Source organism: Ochotona curzoniae, unplaced genomic scaffold (genome assembly GCF_017591425.1).
Source record: "Ochotona curzoniae isolate NIBS_2020 unplaced genomic scaffold, NIBS_Ocur_1.0 contig_1014, whole genome shotgun sequence".
In the NCBI taxonomy this organism is placed as follows: domain Eukaryota; kingdom Metazoa; phylum Chordata; class Mammalia; order Lagomorpha; family Ochotonidae; genus Ochotona; species Ochotona curzoniae.
This window is the reverse complement of record NW_024464920.1, coordinates 37358974-37379696: the sequence shown is the minus strand read 5'-3', so window position 1 is coordinate 37379696 and position 20723 is coordinate 37358974. Positions and strand designations below refer to the sequence as shown.

The window sequence follows — 20723 nt, the reverse complement described above, 5'->3', positions numbered from 1 at the left end:
TCCGCAGGACTGGCTAGAGTCTGACTTTGACCCGCCTCCGTCACTCACCTGATTAGATGTTTATGAGTCAAAAGGCGGGGGTCATGGGGTGTCGAGACTTCGTTGGTTGATGCGTACGTCTGTCCACGACGGACCGCCCCCTGTCTCCCGGGAGCTCGCTTTTGAACGGCCCGTCGCTTCGTCCATCTTCCAGGTTCCTCTCCTCCCTATTGGCTGATGACTCTGCCTGTCCAGTCCCTGGCTCGTATTCGTTGGCGACAGCCCCCGAAGAGACTCGCCTTTCTCCAGAGGATTGGTGGATGAGTGCACAGAGAGCCCACCTTCGATGGTGGGCGGGTCATCGTGCTATTGGTCGGGGCCCCCGCCCCAGGGCGAAGAGGAGGAGGAGGAGGGGCAGGAGGTTTGGTTGAGCCGCAGCTGTTTGTCTGTTCGACACAGGCTTGGGCCCGACGGGGGAGACGGAGCCCCAGGTACCGGGCTGATGGAGCCCACAAGGGCAGAGGCAGAGACGCCTTAGGCGATGAGAGCGTCCGAGGCGGGTGTGGGCCAAAGCGAGGGGTTAGAGAGTGGCCCAGTGGAGACGGGGAGAAGGGGGCCGGCCCCCGGCAGGCCTAGTGGGGGCGCTGAGGAGGGGACCGGGCGGGCTTGGGAGCCTCAAGTTAGGGAGGCGGCGGTGGAGCCGGGGGCCCGGGAGCCCGGAGGCCCGGAGCCCGGGTGAGAGGGCAGGGGCAGGCCTCATTACTCATTAAGCAGCGCTGACGAGGGAGGAGCTGGGGAGGGGGGAGGGGAAAAGGGACGGGGCAGCGGGTGAGGTAAGCCCCTTTTTGCCGGGAGGCGAAGAGGGGTCCCCGAGGGTCGCCGGGGTGTCTGGAGAGAGGTGTCTGATGGGGCTTGGATGTAAGCAGGCGTTCTCTTCAGGGCAAGTGGCGATTGGGAAGAGAGTCGCGGAGGGTGCTGTAGTGCTGAGAGGATTTGGGCTCCGTGAGGGAGAACTGAGACGGACTGAGGAAAGCTCTGCAGTTCTCCAGAACCGAGGGAGCTGAGAAAACGGAAGCAGGGCCTGCTGTCCCTTGTGGGCATGCTGACGGGTGGGCTGGGCGCCGGGCCTTGCGAGTAGTACCCATTCTTTTGTTCCCTTGAGTGTCTTGCTGTGGCAGTTGGAATTTTTTTCATCCTCCCAGACTAGGTTATGAAGAAAGAAGGACTTTTTTTTTAAATTATATTCCCCCCCCCCCCCCATGACTGTTGACTGCTGCTGCTTCAAGCCCTCTTGGCACTTTCTCTTCGTCCGGCCCTAGGTTGCAGTCTCTGTTTGTTACCTACCGATTCTGGGCTTGTGAAAGAAGTTGGTAACTGGGCAATGTTGGTGTTCAGTTCTTTGCCACTAAGTGATGAGGTCTGCAGGATAGAAATGGACGATGGTTTCATGATGCGAGGAGCTTGGGAGGTGTTCCTCACCATCAAGAGAGAACTCTGATCCTTGTTGGTGGAAACTTATGTGGGACTCAAGACTCGGGTATTTCCTGGTCAGGTGCAGCAGTTAGCCAGGTCTGGAATGGTGAGGTGACCTCACCAAGGAAGAGATTCAGAGAAGAATGAGAAGTTCCATTCCAGAAGGTTGGCATCACCCGTTTGTCCTTTTTGTCTGCTTCTTCTGGGACCCAGATTTCTGTGCTGTGAGAAAAGTTAGTGAAGCCAGGAGATCCTTGTGGAACAGAGGAAAAAACAAGGTGAATTAGCAAGGCAGAGGAATGGAATGGGCCACTGATCTAGTCCCTCATAAATTGGAGCCTAATGGATTTTCCCCCATATTGGACTTCCTTGTTTTAGACCAGTGTATTTTATCACTACATTCCTTAGTTACAAAGTATGTACATATTTTTTTAATGCTTAAGTTGTACAGAAGTATACAAAGTATAAATCCTCCCTCATATTTCACTTAAGGAGGTCAGAGGTCAGTAACAATAGATCAGACCAATCTAACTTTGTCATCAAAGCAATCCGGTTTTCATATTCTCATCAAACCCTCATTTTTTTCCCTTTAAGGTGTTATTCTGTTATTTATTGGGCTTCTTTCACAGGCTGTTTTCTCTTTTACCAAATTCAGACAAGCCAGTTGCACTCTTAAGTGCCCATTTCACCTTTGGAGACTACACACACACACACACCCCAGTTGTGCACTGCACTGCATCTCCGAGGAAATGCCTATATAGATGGAGAAAATTTTTCTTTTATAGACAAAAAACATTAAGGTGACTCAGATCATTTTCATTGGGACAATTACCAGAATCTGTTCAAGTGAGGGTTTTGAGGCATTTGCATCCTGCTCCACGGTCTCTGCGTCTTCACTTTACTTGACCATCCATCCATTCCTTGTCCCAAACTTTTTTTTTTTAAAGATTTATTTATTGTTTTTATTGGAAAGGCAGATATACAGAAAGGAAGAGAAACAAAGAGGAAGATCTTCTGCCCAATGGTTCACTTCCCAAGCGGCCACATTGGGTGGAGCTGAGCCAGTCCAAAGCCAGGAGCCAAGAGCTTCTTCTGGGTCTCGCACATGGGTGCAGGATCCCAAGGCATTGGGCCGTCCTTGACTGCTTTCCCAGGCCACAGGCAGGGAGCTGAATGGGAAGTGGAGCTGCTGGGATTAGAACCAGCGCCCACATGGGGTTCCTGCACTTTCAAGGCCATGACTTTAACCACTACACTGTCACACCGGGCCCATTGTCCCAAACTTTGATGATGGTGTTCCTAGTAGGTCCCTGTACCTGAAATGATCAGAGAAGCTAAGTTTCTCTGGATTTGAAATTGTTTTTCCTCAAAGTTGGAGTAAAGATATTTGCTACTTTCCTTCTTTCCTCCTTCCTTCCTCTTTCTGTCCCTCTCTTTCTCTCCCTAATGTTTATTTGCACTTACTTGAAAGAACAACAGAGAAAAGGAGATTTTATCTGTTGGCTCACCCACCCCTGCCCCTCCCAGATGACTGCAGCAGCTTGAGCTAAGCCAGGCATAAGCCAAGAGCCCAAAAGTTTCTTCCATGTCTTGCACGCGGGTAGCAGGGACCCAAGCTCTTGGGCTATAGCCACTCCTTTCCCAGGTACATTAACAGAGGGCTGGATTAGAAGTGGGGCAGCCAGGATATGAACCCAACACCCAGATGAGATGCCAGCATTGCAGGCAGAGGTCTTACTTGTTACACCCCAATGCCACTTTCTGAACGCTCATCCTGTCCTTTTCTTTTGTATGTCCCTTTGTGTTTTGTCCTGTTTTTTCATTGAAATCTACTGTCATGAAAGAATCTGAATTGTTCCGTATTACATACACAAATCACTTGAGGGATTGATTTTTTCATATATTATTGTTGGAAAGGTAACCAGAGAGAAGGAAAGACAGATCTTCCATCTGCTGGTTCACTCCCCAAATGGCCAGAGCTGAGCCAGTTTGAAGACAGGAGCTTCTTCTGGATCATCTATGCAGGTGCAGGGTCCCAAGGTTTTGGTCAGTTCTCTGCCACTTTCCCAGGCCACAAGCAGGGAGCTGGATGGGAAGTGGAGCAGCTGGGACACGAATTGGCACCCATGTAGGGTGCTTGCAAGGCAAGGCCATTGCACTGGGTCCAGCGATGTGATTCTTTCAAGGTTTTCTGCACCTTAAGAGGGAGCTAAGGAGTGAAATTATCAATATGAATTTCAAATGTAGACCTGAAGTTGCAAGAATTATGTCTGAAGAAAGGTCCCTTGTCCTTAAATCATCATAACCTTATATCATCTAACTGGAGCATCCTTGCTCTTCTGTAGTTTGTTGGTGTGCTTTGAAGTAGACTACTAAGAACAAGGCACAGTGTAGGAGGAGCTCCCTGATCTTAAAGCATTCCAGATTGAAAAATGACCAAAGTGTGAGACGAGGAACTTAAAATAAGGAAATACGGCAGTCCTCTGGGTGGAAGGATACCACAACCCCGTGCATATTGTATTCCTACTTCCCAGGAGAGTTTTAGGGAAGATTTAGTCATTGAGTGAGTAGTTACTGAACTCACTCAGGTGAGCCAAGTGTGTGTGCGGTTTTGGGGTGGCGGGTGCCTCTTCCCAGTGTTTCCTGCTCCTGGGCTGATAAGAATTTCTTTTTAAACTTGTGTTTCTCAAGGTAAGGAATTTAATAGATAATAACCCCGAGCTTTTTCTTTCCTTTTTATCTACTTAGCATCAAGAATTCGGAGAGCTTTGGTTTTAGCTGCAGTTGCTTCACGGTTGTGGTGGGAGGGCTGCGTCTTGGGAGTGAGTAGGCCATGTACACAGCAGTGGTGACAGGAAAAGCAGTTAGCCCATGTGGGTTGCAACAGGACCTTGTGGGCTGAGTCCCAGGAGACTGTCCATCCAAGGAAGATCACGAAGGGTGAGGGAGTGGGTTGATTTTTTGGGACTTTAAAATGTTCCCAAATGGAACTGAGTGACATCTGTCCAGATGGTACCCAAGGGAGGGTTGACTGGGGGAAGGAAGCAGGATTACTTTGACTATAATTAATTTAGGGAATACTTAATGAGCACCTAGTAGGGACTAGACATTGTGCCCTGCTCTGCAGACTGAAGATGGCATGAAGAAACAGTCTCACTTTTTCAGGAGGTCATTAGCAAACGACTTTTTTTATTTTTAAAAATAAAAAAAGATTTGTTATTTTTCTTTGAAAGGCAGTTTTACAAGGAGAGAGAGAGAGAGATCTTCCATCTGTTGATTTATTACTCCCCAAGTGGCCAACACATGCAGAACTAGGCTAGACCGACGCCAGGAACCTGGACTTTTTTCCAGGTCTCCCATGTGGATATAGGGACCCAAGGATTTGGGTCGTCCTTCACTGCTTTCCCCTGCACATTAGCAGAAGCTGGGTCAGAGTGGAGCAGCTAAGACTTGAACTGGTGCCCATATGGGAGGCCAGCACCACAAGGAGAGCAGCACCAACCTCCAGACACAACTTTTGTGATGTGATAAATGCTGTGGCAGAAACACAATCTTAGCAGTGAGGAACCCAATGGGACAGTCGAGGTAGCAATGATGAATTCCAGTGGGGAGAATAATTAAGCAGTTTCACAAAGAAGGTGACATTTGAGTTTTGCCTTAAGAGATGTATTAGGATTTTGCTAAGCACAATGAGGAAGGGCATTGCGGTTTTTCCTAGTTCAATAACGGGCAGCTTTAACTACCTTGCTGATACTGGATAAGTATACTTTTTGCCTCTTAGAGAAATATAAGTTAGAGGGTAGAGAAAGTGGAAGGACTTTCAGTGATACATTGGATTAACACAATGGAAGAGTCAAACCAAGCAGTATGTTTAACTCTGCTCAACATTTTAGTGATGTGGGTCCAAGTAAAGTTTTAAAGAAGATAAAGTTTTTTACTGACTTCTGCCACTACATAACAAAAAAAAAAAAAAATTAATACTTATTTGTTTGAAAAGCATAGAAACAGAAAGTGATGATCGGGCCCGGCAGTGTGGCCTAGTGGCTAAAGTCCTCGCCTTGAACACCCCGGGATCCCATATGGGCACCGGTTCTAATCCCAGCAGCTCCACTTCCCATCCAGCTCCCTGCTTGTAGCCTGGGAAAGCAGTGGAGGACGGCCCAAAGCTTTGGGACCCTGCACCCACGTGGGAGACCCGAAAGAAGTTCCTGGTTCCCGGCTTCGGATCAGCGCAGCACTGGCTGTTGCGGCTCACTTGGGGAGTAAATCATTGGACGGAAGATCTTCCTCTCTGTCTCTCCTCCTCTCTGTATATCTGACTTTCCAATAAAAATAAATAAATTTTTTAAAAAGAAAAAAAAAGGAAAGTGATGATCCATCTGCTGGTGTCCTCCCGCAATGGCTGCAGCAGCCAGGGCTGGACCAGACTGAAGCTAGGAACCCAGAATGCCACTATGGCTTTCCCTGTGTCTGGCAGGGACCCAAACACAGCTTTCCCAAGCAAATTAGCAGGGAGCTTTTTAAGATTTAGTTATTTTTATTAGAGAAGGAGAAACAGATCTTCCATCTGCTGGTTCACTTCCTAAGTAGCCACATTGGGCAGAGCTGAGCCAATCAGGAGCCAGGAGCTTCTTCTGGGTCTCCCACATGGGTACAGTGTCCCTGGGATTTGGGCCATCTCTGTCCTCCCAGGCATACCAGCAGAGAACTGGATCAGAAAAGGAGGAACCAAAACTCAGAAATTGTTTCCCATGTGGGATGCCAGTGTTGTAGAGAGCAGCTTTATGTTTTTGTTTGTTTATTTTTTTAAATAGAGTACCTGACTGGAAGTCCTACATTTGCTAGTTAGCATCTGTGTGATACCTGACTATGTGTGGTAGCATAAAACTCTAGACTGACTCTTACCTGGCTGATTGACTTTGTAGGTTGGACATTCGGGACTAAGCTAGATTACAGTGGCTGTATGGTAGTTCAGTGTTTTGTGGATCTTCCATCTGCTGGTTCACTCCCCAAGCGGCCACAATGGCTGGAGCCAAGCCAATCCAAAGCCAGGAGCCAGGAATTTTCTCCAGATCTCCCATACAGGTGCAGGGTCCCAAGGCTTTGGGACATCCTCCACTGCTCTCCCAGGCCACAGGCAGGGAGCTGGATGGGAAGTGGAGCAGTTGAAACACAAATCGGTGCCCTTATGGGATACTGGCAGTTGCAAGGGAAGGAGTTTACCTACTAGTTTATTGTACCAGGCCTCTTAATATACATTTGATATAGGAACTCAAAAACCAGCAAGTGAAGGGAGCCAGGAAAATGGAGCCTTGCTCTAGCTGGTAACAGCAAGCTAAAACCTTTCCTGTTAGGCCTGCTTTCCTCTGCTGCTTGGAAAGCTGCCCACACTGACGAATCCCCTCTGGTCCTGCCCCTTGTGGACTGGCCTGTGGTCAACCTTGGGCCTCCCTAGTTAGGGATTCACTTGGTAAACTATCCATGTGGAGCTGCACTGATTTCTTCTGAGCACAAAGCATTGAAGGGAAGGATAACTTGCTCTCTACATCCTTTTCTCTGCCCCGCCGCACTCCTTTTTGGGAGTGGAGGTTGGGACAGGGAGCTCAGATTTGATTGGTTTGCTTTGATTTCATTTTTCATCTTTGAGTGAATGATTTGTTCTTTGTCAATTCTGAACAGCAACAACAAAAAAATTACCAGCAGAATAGGGAAGAGATCTTCCACGCATGGTTCACTTCCCAAGTCAACAGCCAGAAATGGATCAGGCCAAAGCTAAGAGCCTGGGTGTTCCAGCCAGATCTCCCCTGTGGGCGTTAGGGGTCCAGGCCCTTTGGCCATCTTCCACTGCTTTCTCAGTTGCATTAGTTATTTTGTTTGAAAGGCAGAGGGGAAGCTTGTAGACAGATCCATCCACTGGTTTACTCCCCGTAAGTGGCTCCAGCAGCCGGAGCTGAGCCCAGCTGAAGCCCTGAGCCAGGAATTCCTTTTTGGTCTCCACATTATGCGTGGCAGGGACCTAAGTACTTGGGCCTTCCTCTGCTGCCTTCCCAGGCTGGTTGTCATAGTCGCCTGCTCTTCTAAAACACTAGTGACTGCATCAGAGAATGTGCCCAGGCAGAGTTTCTGGCCCAGGTCCCATCTTGGGGTGCCTGCGATAATGCCCAGCTCTTTTCTGACTGCAGCTTCAGCTCCGGGAGGCAGTGATGATGCTCATGTGATTGGGTCTCTGTCACCAGCAGGAGTCTGGGATTGAGTGCCTGGGCCCCGCACCTCCGGAGAGTGGAACAATAGATGAGAGCTTGCCCTGTTTCTGTCCCTGAAAAAGAAAAAGAGTACTGACCCGGCGTGGTAGCCTAGCAGCTAAAGTCCTCACCTTGAACACGCCGGGATCTCATATGGGCACCGGTTCTAATCCTGATGGCCATGCTTCCCATCCAGCTCCCTGCTTGATGCCTGGAAAAGCAAAGGACGTTCCAAAGCCTTGGGACTCTGCACCAGCATGGGAGGTCTAGAAGAAGCTTCTGGCTCCTGGCTTTGGATTAGCTCAGCTCTGCCTGTTGTAGTCACTTGGGGAGTGAATCAATGGGTGGAAGATCTTCCTCTCTGTCCTTCTCTCTGTGTGTCTGACTTTGCAATAAAAAATAGGTAAGTGTAAAGACAGAAAGAAATCAGATTTTTTTTTTAAAAGAAAAAAAAAAAATAAGGGTACCCTCCCAGAAATGTTAAGCAGCTCCTTGATTCACAGAAGCTCAGAACAACAGGGAGTTAGAAGGTAAAAGCAGGGTTTTTTTTTCTTTTTAATATAAAAATGTGGTAAAAGATTCAAATCGATTATAAACAGGGGAAAGGAAGACAAATTTTTGAGGTTACATTTCAGAATAGGAGGTACCGTTTTCCTACCCAGTGGTCCCTAATCTGTGACAATTCAAGGTTGCTTAACAGCGAGGATTGCTGACCCTATCTGGGACCTGACTTCCGCACGTAGGGCTTACTGACAAGGACTTTGCCAGCGCAGATGTAGCTGTGATTCTTTGCTATCTTCTCACGCCCCCACTTCCCTCCTGTTTTCCCAGGCCGAGAGTGATATGTTTGGTCATGAGAATTCAGTCCATTCTAACTCCCGTGTTTCCATCTATTGTGGAGTAGTAACATTGAGCCTTAAATGTTCTTTGTCTTGGATCACATGCTTTGAAATAGATAAAAATGTGAAGAATCAGTCAAAGAAACTAGTAACTGTTCTTTCTTGAGAATCTGTTTATTACCTGAAAGAAATTAAATCGGTTTATGATTTTTTAAATTCATGATATGTTACCTGTTTTGTTTTATAGTTATGATGGCCTATACTTTATTATCATGAGACAGCATACGTAAAGAGCCATATAAATTTAAGATAATTTAGAAACAATTCATCCAATTACCTTGCACATGCTGTGATCCCATATGGGTGTCAGTTTGTATCCCAGCTGCTCCACTTCCCATCCAGCTCCCTGCTTGTGCCCTGTGAAAACAGCAGAGGAAGCCCAAAGACCTGGGACCCAGCACGCATGCGCAAAGGGCTTTGGTTTTGTGACTTGTGCTGAAGAGGTGGATGCAGCAATGTGTGCTTGACCACGCGAGGTTGATGAGCGTGTTGGGGAACCAAAGAGAGCTGTTTCTAGAGAGGATTCAGTAAAGCCTGGTGCCCATCTAACAGTGAAGAAAATTTTTGTTGTTGGTATTAAAGAAAATACAGAGGAATATAATTTGAGAAACTACTTTAGGATGTAACGCAAAATTAAAACCATAGAAGTTATGGAGGATAGGCAAATGGTAAAAAAAAAAAAGGAGGATTTGCTTTTGTAACTTTTGAAGATCATGATAGGGTTGATAATTTGTTGTTCAGAAAAAACACACTATTAATGGGCATAGTTATGAAGTGAAAAAAGCTCTTTCTAAACAAGAGATGCAGTGTGCTATGGATCTGGCAACTTTATGGGTCGTGGAGGAAACTTTGGAGGTAGTGGAGATAATTTTGGCCATGGTGGAAGAGGAGGTTTTGCAGTTTTGCTGGTGAAGGTGGTGGGAACAGAGGAAGTTACGGTGGAGGGTGGTGGCAATTATGGTGGTGGTCCTGGTTACAGTAGCAGGGGAGGCTGTGGAGGTGGTGGAACAGGATATGGAAACCAAGGTGGTGGATATAGCAGAGGAGGAGGATATGATGGTTACAGTGAAGGGGGAAATTTTGGAGGCAACTGTGGTAGTGGTGGAAACTACAGTGAAGGAGGAAATTATAGTGGGCAATGGTAATTAAATTCTGGCCCCAGGAAAGGAGGCAGTTTTGCTGGGAGAAGCTTGGCCAGTCCCTATGGTGGTGGTTACGATCTGGTGGTGGAAGTGGTGGATATGGTAGCAAAAGGTTCTAAAAACAGCAGAAAAGGGCTACAGTTCTTAGCAGGAGAGAATGAGGAGAGCTGCTTTGAGAATCATCCCAGATGCATTAGATTAACTGTACAAATCTGCCACAGGAGGAGTGGTGATCCATAGTCAGAAAGGTTACTGCAGCTTGAACAGGAAACCCTTCTTGTTCAGGACTGTCACAGCATCAGTTTGCAGTAAGTGCAGCTATTGATTAATGCAATGAGGTGTTAATTAGATGTGCATTCCTGAGGTCTTTTATCTGTTGTAGCTTTGTCTTTTTCTTTTTATTACATCAGGTATATTGCCCTGTAAATTGTGATAGTGGTACCAGGAATAAAAAATTAAGGAATTTTTAACTTTTCAATATTTGTGTAGTTCAGTTTTTCTACATTTTAGTACAGAAACCTTAACACAATGCAGTTTTGAAGGTGTTTCCTTGTGAGTTAATAAGATCATTGTTGATTACTATTTTGTATGAATTTTGCTAATGTTAACTGTAAAGAAACACCTGCTGACTTGTGGGTTAAGAGGAATCTATTCTCCCCATTTGCAAACCGTGATATGAATGGGCACTGACATGTAGAGAGAATAGATATTTATATGTTTGCGATGTGAGTTTTAGATAAATAGGATTGGGCATTTAAATTCGCATATTTGTGAATTTAATTGCGTTAAGATAACTGTCAAATAAAAATCTCAAAATTAAAAAAAAAAAAACGAACAGGAGGAGCTCTTTCATCTTCTAGCTCACTGAAATGGCCTCAAGGGTCAGGCCTGGGCTAGACTGAAGCAGGAGCTTCTGCATTTCTCCCCTGTAGCTACAGGAGCTCAAAGACTTGGACCATCTTCTGCTGTTTCCCCAGGCTCATTAGCAGGCAGCTGGATTAGACGTGAAGCAGTACTCAGGATTTGAACTGGCAGCCAAATGGGATGCCAGTGTCACAGGTGGCAGCTTTACTTGCTATGCCACAGCACAGTTCCAGTGAGTTAAAGAATATTTGTTATTTATTTGAAAGGCAGAGTCACAGAGAAAGAGAAGGAGAAACAGACATGTCTTCTGTCTAAACTATGTACTCTGAGTTGACCCCAGCAGCCAGGGCTAAGTCAGACCAAAACAATCCTGCTCTTCCACATGGGTGACAGAGGCAAGTACTTGGGTTGTCATCACTGCTTTCCTAGGTGTATGAGCAGGGAGCTGAACTGAAAGTGAAGCCGCCAGGACTCAAACTACCGTGATGTAGGATGCCAGCATTGTAAGCAGCAAGTTCACTCACTGCACCATAATGCCTGCCCTATACCAAGTGATTTCAAGACCACCAATACCCTACAGCCCACAATTTTTTAAATGTAATTTGGCTCTTTGTCATAGATTTACTGATTTATTTGAAAGGCAAAATAACAGAGATGGGCCCAGCGCCATGGCCTAGCAGCTAAAGTCCTCGCCTTGAACACCCCGGGATCCCATATGGGCGCTGGTTCTAATCCCAGCAGCTCCACTTCCCATCCAGCTTCCTGCTTGTAGCCTGGGAAAGCAGTGGAGGATGGCCAAAGCGTTGGGACCCTGCACCCGCGTGGGAGACCCGGAAGAGGTTCCTGGATCCTGGCTTCGGATCAGCACAGCACGGGCTGTTGCGGCTCACTTGGGGAGTGAATCATTGGATGGAAAATCTTCCTATCTGTCTCTCCTCCTCTCTGTATATCTGACTTTCCAATAAAATAAATACATCTAAAAAAAAACAAAACAAAACAGAGAGATAGAGAAAGATGATTCTGGTTCACTTCCCAAAAGGCTGCAGCAGCCATGGCTGGCCAGGCCTAAACCAGGAACCAGGACTTCTGTCCTGTTGTCTCACGTGGGTGGCAACTGCCCCACTTCCAGTCCAGCTCCCTGTCAATGCACGTGGGAAAGCAGTGGAAGAGGGCTCGAGGACTTGGGCCCCTACCAGTCCACATTAGAGACCTGCATGTTGTTCAAGATTCCTGGCTTTGTCCTGGCCCAGCCCAAGCCATTGGGGCCTTTGGGAAGGATTTCTGCCATAAATAAATAAGTAAATACATACATACATACATGAATCTTTTTAAAAAATTGCTTGGAATGAAGAAAATGAACTCCTTCATACTCTACCCACTTTAATCCACTTTCCTCAGAAGTAACTGATAACATGTAGTTTTATAACCTTCCATTCTTTTTTTTTCTGTGCAGCATTTCTTGTTATGCATAAACAGGATCCAATCATATATTTTGTTCTATTCCAGAGAAAAATGATAATAAGAAACTAATTTTGAAATCTGTTAAGAATTCATGGCCAGGGCTAGTGTTGTAATATAGTGGGTTTAGTCACCTCCTGTCCCCCGGCATCCCTTATGGGTGTTAGTTCACTTCTGAGCCAGCTCCCTGCCTGTAAAAGCTGCAGAAGATGACCCAAATGCTGGGTCCTATACCATGTGGGAAACCTGGAAGAATCTGGACTCCTGGCTTTGGTCTGACATGTTTGGAGAACCAGCAAATCAGTGAGCTCTCTCTTTCTCTCTCTCCTCCCCTGCATTTCTCCTCCTCAGTAACTCTGCCTTTGAAATAAATAAAAATAAACCTTAAAAAAAATCCATGGCTTGGGGACTGTAGAACATCAAGCAGAATCAGAGTGATTGGTCACCTTCCTCTGTAGCCCCGACTTTGGGATTATGTTCCTAATGATGTCTTAATCCTCTGCTGAATTCTTCTTTACCCTTTTGTGTTTCTCTTTCTCTGCTGCTTTTGCACTAGGGTTGCACGACAGCTAATATTGACATATACTTTAATATATTAATTCACCTTTTTTGGGTCACTGGAAGCAGGGCTAATGGAGTGGTGGGGTGGAAGGTAAGGCTCTGGGAGCTAGGGAAATTTTCTTGATAATGTTTTAATTGTCAGTGTTGAGCACTTAGTTTATGTCATATGTAACTGCTTTGTATGTATTAGCTCATTTGATCCTTACTACAGTTTTACAGAAACGAATGCATACATCTACGTGGGTACTTTGAGAAGCTCATGGAAACTGGAATTAAGAGATAGGTTTATTTTGGTGCCAAAAAAAAAAAATCTTGAAATTAATGCATATGAGTGTTTAGTAACATGCCTCAGGCTGACAGCCAGTAAGTATCAGTGGAACGCAGACCCTGAGTCTCTGTTTGCAGTGCTGCCTGTGTGATTTTCTGTCTTTACTATCTAGTAAATAGGATTTTTGAGGGTTTTTTTTTTTTTAACCAGTTGAACTTCAAAAACTCCAGTTAAAATTCAGAGCCATCACCGTAGTGACAAAATATTTTCCCACATAACCTTCTAGGAGGGAAAGAGTGAACAAGCAAAGCACCTGCTTGGGCTTTGGGCTGCTCTGCCTGTGCTAACTCCTCTTTGAATTTTGTGGTCTCTGCCCTTCCCTTCCCCCTCCTTTCATTTCAGGATAATGAAATAAGTTCAGGTTTAGATGATAAGCATCTCAAATTCCCAACTTTTCTCTTTCTGTCTCCTCACCCTCCACCAACTCTCAATAGCCCTTTTGGAAGGTAATGGAGTTGATTGAGTGTATTCCTTCATCAAATATTGATTGCTTGAAGACTCATCCCCTATACCATCCTCTGGAGACTCCTGCTTGTGTGTAGAAGGTATACCTTCCTGTGCCACCAGCTCGGGAGCTACGGAGCGCCCCTTTGCTGTAGAGAGGGTAATCTAATCCTCGGGCCCCAGCCCGACAGCTGCAGTTTGGGAGCAGGTCAAGCTGACCGACTCTCAGACTTGCTGCATTTGGAGAGGTGGCAGAAACAAAGTGCAAGTAAAGTAATCTGTCAGTTGTGTTTCTCCCCTTACCTTTGATCAAAATAGAAAAAGGAAGATTTTTCTGGCTTTAGGACCCCAACTAGATCTTAAGAAATGCCTGAAAGACTGGTCATATAGGAAGGAAGCTGACCCTTACCCTTAGGAAGGGTGGTGACTCAACCCAGCCCCTACCCCTAAAGTAACGCTGAGAGAGAGAAGCAGCCCTGGGTTACCAAGGAGATACTAGGAATCTAGAATACCCGCTAGTGGATCAGGATATTGTGGCCAATTTAAGGTTAACCAATTGACCAAATTAAAAAAAAAAAAAAAAAGCGAAATACAAACAATAGTTTTTGAAGACCTGATGGAGAATTAATTAATGATTGAAAACTTAAAACTTTGTCTCAGTTTGTAGTCTTTCCACTGGTGTTCCCTTGGCAGCTGGGAATTTTGTGGTAGGGCAGACTGTTTCACACAAGTAGTTCTCATTTTACTTTTACTCTTTTGCCACTGAGTGTCAGCTGCCTGGGACCCTCTCAAACCTGGAGACTTTCAGTGTTGGATGATTACAAGAGCTAAATCCTCATAGGAACAGGAAAATGAAGAAACTATCCTTTCTGGAAAAAGTAATTATAGTAGCAATTACAGTTGACATTCTAATTTTGCTCTTTTTTTTTTTTTTTACAGGACTGTTGAAGCCTGGACGTCCCCTCCCCTTCCCCTTCCCCCTTTGCCGCTTTGTGGCATCCCCCTCCCTCTGTCCTTTCCCCCTCTGCCTAATAATCCGGCCATGACTAGCAGGAGCACAGCCAGGCCCAATGGGCAACCTCAGGCCAGCAAAATATGCCAGTTCAAATTGGTCCTGCTGGGGGAGTCTGCAGTGGGAAAATCTAGTCTGGTATTACGTTTTGTCAAAGGGCAATTCCATGAATACCAGGAGAGTACCATTGGAGGTGAGTATCAGGGAGGGAAGAGTGAGTGCTTAACTGAGGCTCTCAAAGGGAGGACTAAGACCTGTTTGTACAGCTGACCCTCTTAGGTTGTTTCCCCAGAAATGGAAACCTTTCATACCACCAGAAAGATAATTGTTCTAACACCAAAAAAAGCCCTTCTTGCTCTCTAGAAGCAAACCAAGAAAATTGCCAATTTTATGTCTTCCTTCTCTCTAGCTTAATACAGTGAAGTTCAGTTGAGTGTCCTCTTGAGCTTGGAGCATTTATTCATAATCAGAGATGTACGCCAGGTTGATCCAGGGTGCCCTGTTAGCCTTTGCATGCATGCCTGGGCTGAGAAGTCTATGTTCTCCTTTTTATTAGTCACCTTAGAAATATGAAATCCCTGGCCCAGCGCCGTGGCCTAGCAGCTAAAGTCCTCGCCTTGAACACGCCGGGATCCCATAGGGATGCCGGTTCTAATCCTGGCAGTTCCATTTCCCATCCAGCTCCCTGCTGTGGCCTGGGAAAGCAGTCGAGGACGGCCTAAAGCCTTGGGACCCTGCACCCATGTGGGAGACCTGGAAGAGGATCTAGGTTTCTGGTGTTGGATCAGCGCAGCACCAGCCGTTGTGGTCTCTTGGGGAGTGAATCATTGGATGGAAGATCTTCCTCTCTGTCTCTCTTCTCTGTATATCTGACTTTGCAATAAAAATAAATCTTAAAAAAAAAAAAAAAGAAAGAAAGAAATATGAAATCCTGGGAGGCCACAAGCAGGGAGCTAGAAGGGAAGTGTATCAGCCTGGACACGAACCGGTAGCCATATGGGATCCTGGTACATACAAGGACTTTAGCTACTGAGCTACTGGACTGAGCCCTCAAGTAATATCTTAATCGCTGCTCCAGTGTCCTCCCCCTTCATTTTTGATGTGACTTTTACCTGAAACTTGATGTCTGTCATTATTTGTTATTACCATTTTGGTTAGAAGAAGCATTATTTCTCTCTGGCGTATAGTTTGTGATACACTCCCATTACTCAGCAGACGAACTTCCAACAGGAAGGACTTAAGCAAAGGCAGTCTTAATCCTAGTTCCAGGACTTCCCTGAAAAGAATACTACACTTTTCTGAAGCTGAGTGGCCTATGTGGTCTTGTACAGAGTGTAGATATTTTCAAAGGGGCTTGTATGTTTCCATTCACCCTCCCACTTACAACCATTTCCCTTGTGTTTTCTCATCCCCAGCGGCCTTCCTCACCCAGTCTGTCTGTCTAGATGACACAACAGTCAAGTTTGAGATCTGGGACACAGCTGGGCAGGAGCGATACCACAGCTTAGCCCCCATGTACTACAGGGGCGCTCAAGCTGCTATCGTGGTTTATGACATTACTAATCAGGTAAATGGGCTGAGAACACTAGCTGGCCTTTGTTATGTTTATAGAAATCAGGTGTGGGGGGAAAGACAAAACAGGTGCTTGAAATAGCAATGTAAGAGTACAGATTGTGCTTCCAAGTGCTAAAAAGCTAGTGGTAATGAGCTAGCCAAGACCCATACCTTCACTGAGGGAAGGTGCCTACAAGAGGTGAGTTTTGAGGCTGTGTTTGGAAGGTGATGGCAGTGGGCTGGCAGACATTGCAGCATACTAATTTTCTTCATGTTTTTCCAGGAAACATTTGCCCGAGCAAAGACGTGGGTAAAAGAACTGCAGAGGCAGGCCAGTCCCAGCATCGTTATTGCCCTAGCAGGGAACAAAGCTGACCTGGCTAACAAGCGCATGGTGGAATATGAAGTAAGGTGGCCTAGACAGTCCCTCTCTTAACACACTTCCCCCATACTTGGGACCTCTTTTTCCCAAACTAGCCTTCTCAGAAAATCTTTAGTTTGCATTAAATTAAATATAACAACACTATGGTAATAGCAACTATGGAATTTAGAATAGTCAGAAGAAAATTCCAGTGCACAGGGTAGGGAAGTAACAAGCTGTGAGGGGACCAGTATGAAAACAGGAAAAAGGGAGCAAGTGAATTTCATGTAAAGGACTGCTCAAGTGTCAGACTCCAGCCAAATCACCCTGTCCCCTATAATTAAGCTCCCTGGCATCCATTGAACATAGCAAACATGGGTTTATCTGGATGGAGTCACCACCAAATTACGGGCCAAGGCCAGTTTATGCAAAGGGTTATTAATTAAGGGGTGGGGGACCTAGGATGTTGCCTAACTCTGGTGCTATAAGAGAGTAGAAGACAACACTTATTTCTGCCTAGCTTTCTGAGCACTGATACCCCCACCTGCTACAGGAGGCCCAGGCTTATGCAGATGACAACAGCCTATTGTTTATGGAGACTTCGGCCAAGACAGCCATGAACGTGAACGATCTCTTCCTGGCAATAGGTAAGGTCAGAGCAGCCTCAGGTTCTTTCTCTCTTCTCTATAGGCAAAGTCATGGCTAACTCAAATCAAGGGTGACTGGGAATGTCTCCTCTTAGAAGAGCTCTAAGCATGGGAATACCCTGACTTCCTCTGGCTACAGATATATAGCCCCCTAGTCTCTCATGTGGTTTGCAAGCAGCAAACCCTTCCTGCCTCAGAGCATTGCTTCACTCTTGGATTTGCCCTACTTGTCCTACACAAGTAGCCTTTTGGGGTGTGGGTGAGGTTTGAGTAAACTCTACCATACTTTGTTCCCTTCTCTTTTTTATCTCTAGCTAAGAAGTTGCCAAAGAGTGAACCTCAGAATCTGGGTGGTGCAGCAGGCCGAAGCCGGGGTGTGGATCTCCATGAGCAGTCCCAGCAGAACAAGAGCCAGTGTTGTAGCAACTGAGGGGGTGGCTAGCAGCAAACAAGTATGGAGCTAGCACGAGAGCTAAGAAATAACCTCCATCCCCACCCCTCAGCACACAGCCCCTACGGTAACAGCACACTGAGCCCTGGCTCCCAAGGGCTGCCTCCTGACAGCTCCGTCATGGCACTTTTTAATGCTTCAGCAACCGACACCAGGCAGCTGTTGCCACTGGCCTCCTGCCCCTTACTCCGGGGCTTGGGGGTCAACCCCCCAGGACTTACCTTCCAAAACAAACTTTCTTCACTTTGTATTATAGGTGCAAGACAGTGCCCTACTTACCTTTCCGCCTCCTTCCCCAGTGATCTTTCCCTTCTTTTCAGAAAACACTTTTGTCTTCTGTCCCCTCCCCCTTTTGCTTTTGAGAATCCCTGTTCTTAATCCCGTTTTCCTCCTCTGCCCAAGATAGTGAAGGTGGTTAACACAGGGACTGAGGAAGAAGGTTCAGTCACATTGAAGGCCTTGGGAGAAAGGAAGGCCCAGGACAGAAGAGAGTAAGGAAACAATTTTTTTGTTTTAAGTTTTAAGTTGGCTGGAGTTTCTCATATTTGAACACACAGCAGTGTGGTGTCCACGGGTTGGCCTTGTGGAGGGTGGTGTCCTGGGCAGGGGGTGAGAGTTGGAGGCAAGCTGTGAGGCATCAGCAAATTAGATGGTGGTTGGCAGAGAAGGAGGTACAGAGTCATCTCTGGCTCTGGAACTTTACCAGGCACACCTTCCTCTCATCCAGTGTCCCAGGTAGCGTGTCCCTTATCATGGGAGTCAGAGCCAGAGTCCTCCAAGGAGTCTTCTCTGGTCACCTGTGTCATCTCCTAGGGGAGGGACAGCCAGCTTCCATCTCCATCCTTCACTGGTGTGGCAGCATTTGCTCCTCCCCCAGCCTTTGGATGGCCTTTGCTCCAACAGCCACATCCCCCTGCTGTTTGCACTTTAACTGATGGTAGTTCAGTGGGATATTTGTTTTATGTAGGGGAGGGGGATTAAGTCACCTGCCTTTCCACCTTTTTGTTTCTAGTAAGTAAGATTCAGTTTTATTTTATTCACCACAACACACTTGCGCCTCTTCCTCTAGGAGATACTCATCAGGTTCTTAGGTGAGACAACAGACAATTGAATTGCCAGTATAAGTAGTTATTGAGGGCCTGAGAAGCAACATCCTTTGCAACTGTCTCCTAAACCAAGTCCCCCAGGAGGCATCATGGAGAACGCCATTCAGCTTGACTGACCAGCTTGTCCTCTAGTTATGGAAAACTCTCGGAGAGTTGCCACTGCATTGATATCACGTGGATATCAATGTTTTTGTCATCTCCATATTTGATCATTTCATGAACAAAGTCATCAGTGGGTTTGACATGGACAACTGCATGATACTGCTTGTTACCAGTCTTACACCGCTTCGTTTGAGTGGGTTTCAGCTCCCCAATTAAATTACAAGCTGCTTGTGGGCAAAGACCGTGCCTTTGATCTCTCTGGAATCCCTCTCACAGTGTCCAGAACAGCACCCATTACAGAGCAGGTGCCCAAGAAACGGCATTTGGTGATGGACAGCCATGGCTTCAAGTCAGAGGGTGGCTGGGTCTCCTTCTGTGGATCTATCTAGTCATGTGTGTAAGGCAGTGGCTGTAACTGAAGCAGCCTATGCTGGGCACGTGAACTGAGCACTCCAGGCTGGGTCGCTGGATTGTGTAGCTGGTTACACAGTCCTCCCCACTCCTTTTTTTTTTTTTTTTAATAGAATCTGCGGAAGATATGAGAGTTTGGAAGTAGGTGGAGAGAAAAATTCAGTGGCAGCTACTCAAGCCCAGTCTCCACTGCTAGCTCCCACCAACTCCAATTGACAACCTATATATTCTTGCCAGACCAGCGAGAGAGAGAGAGAGAGAGAGAGAGAGAGGCGTGTGTGTGTGTGTGTGTGTGTGTGTGTGTGTGTGTGTGTGTGTGTATGTATTTTCTCTGAAGAATTAAGCAGCTGGGGAGTGGTGTCAGGATAGCACAGGTCAAGGTCAGGGAGCAAAGGGTCAGGCAGAAGGGACGGATTTTCTATCCTTTCCAAGGGTTCAGTTTGATTTCCATTGCCTTGTGTTCTGTACTTTTCTTGTAAATATGTATGCGCTTTATTCCTACTGTCTGATCTGTTCTTTCTCTTGCCTCCAATCTGGTCCTGTTTTTCTCCTTTGTTAGTATCTTGAGTTGAGGTCTTCTGTCTTTGCCTCTGTTTTCTCTCCCCATGAACCCCTAGGGGCTGGTGCCACAGGGGCCCCCTTGTGGTCCTCCCGGTACCACCTGTTCCTGTGGACAGGGAATGACTAGCACTGAGGGAACCTCAGAGCTGTCTCACGCTGGCAGAGGAACTTGGTCCTTTCTGACTATCTAGCCTTCCATCAGGTGTTTTAGGATGGCTACAGGAAGCCATTCAGGCAAGAGAGAATTCCAGGTCCCTTCTTGTCCTCGTTCAGAATTTTGGGAAAGTTAGGGGAAGAAAGAGAGGAAACGCTGTAGTCACCTAGAATGAAAACCGTTCTGGCCGCTTGGGCTTGCAGACTGCCTTGTATCCCAGAGCAGCTGAGAAATCCATGAAGCTGATTCTGACGAACCCATCTTCATAGATTGTTGTACTTGCGCCTCCGTTCCCTTCCTCTTCCAGGGGCAGCCTTAGTTCCCATGGCCCTGAAACACACACCTTCCCCTCTTCCTTTCCCACAGCCCACTAGCCTCTTAAGGCACCCAGGATGTTGTTTTTACATGTGGAAGAGCTGGGGTGGCTCTCAGAGTCGCTTAGAAGTGAAATCTTTTCCCTGTGCAGCTTTCCCCTTGGAGCAGGAGTAGACATTGTATTGCCTTGGGGCTGGGCAACAGTTCCCTTGGCCCCTTAGAACAGTATCAGCCTTAGCTTCTGGGCCTATCTGCTGCCGTCCCTCCAGTCCTACCAGCTCTTCTGCCTTCCTTTAAGCTCTGTTGGGCTTGAGGGTCTTAGTTTTTTATTTCTCACCTCTTCATTATTTTTTTTTCTTATCAGTTTTTAGAGGGGGAGGGCATCTTTTTTTTTTTTTTTTTCTAAGAAAGCATTTGCCTTTCTGTCCCTCTTCCTCACCCAACATAACAATCGTGGTAACAGAATGTGACTGCTGATTTACCGATGTATTTAATGTAAGTAAAAAAGGAAAAAAAAAAAAAAAGCCTTGGAGTGTTGCTTCATTTTTTGTTACTTGTCTGCTACTGGAAATTTGGAAGAAAGCATAGCCAGTCATGTTTTACTGCTTCAAAAATACACCTCGCCTGCACCTTGGTGTTTCTCCTTATTCCCTTTAGTC

The 20723-nt window shown here is 46.3% G+C and overlaps 1 protein-coding gene and 1 pseudogene across 3 annotated transcripts; both read left to right on the top strand.

The window, feature by feature from the left end:
* Positions 1-325: 325 nt before the first annotated feature.
* On the top strand, positions 326-9854 carry LOC121155181 (annotated as a pseudogene).
* RAB5B (RAB5B, member RAS oncogene family) lies at positions 437-20588 on the top strand. 3 transcript variants are annotated; one of them, XM_040983941.1, is made up of 6 exons: positions 437-470; positions 14330-14595; positions 15818-15969; positions 16240-16362; positions 16871-16964; positions 17279-20588. In XM_040983941.1, exons 2-6 carry the CDS (start codon positions 14433-14435, stop codon positions 17392-17394), a joined length of 648 nt encoding a protein of 215 aa, XP_040839875.1. In that variant the 5' UTR covers positions 437-470; positions 14330-14432; the 3' UTR covers positions 17395-20588. The 3 variants fall into 3 exon arrangements, with proteins under 3 accessions (XP_040839875.1, XP_040839882.1, XP_040839880.1); XM_040983946.1 differs by lacking the exon at positions 437-470 and having other exon boundaries at positions 14320-14595; positions 15860-15969; XM_040983948.1 differs by lacking the exons at positions 437-470; positions 16240-16362 and having other exon boundaries at positions 14005-14595.
* Positions 20589-20723: the final 135 nt, after the last annotated feature.

Excerpts from the sequence above, each read along its gene's own strand:
- RAB5B (XM_040983941.1), top strand. The coding sequence starts at position 14,433 with ATGACTAGCAGGAGCACAGCCAGGCCCAATGGGCAACCTCAGGCCAGC. Across the intron at positions 15,970-16,239 it reads TTTATGACATTACTAATCAG|GAAACATTTGCCCGAGCAAA; the intron begins GTAAATGGGCTG and ends ATGTTTTTCCAG. Across the intron at positions 16,363-16,870 it reads AGCGCATGGTGGAATATGAA|GAGGCCCAGGCTTATGCAGA; the intron begins GTAAGGTGGCCT and ends CACCTGCTACAG.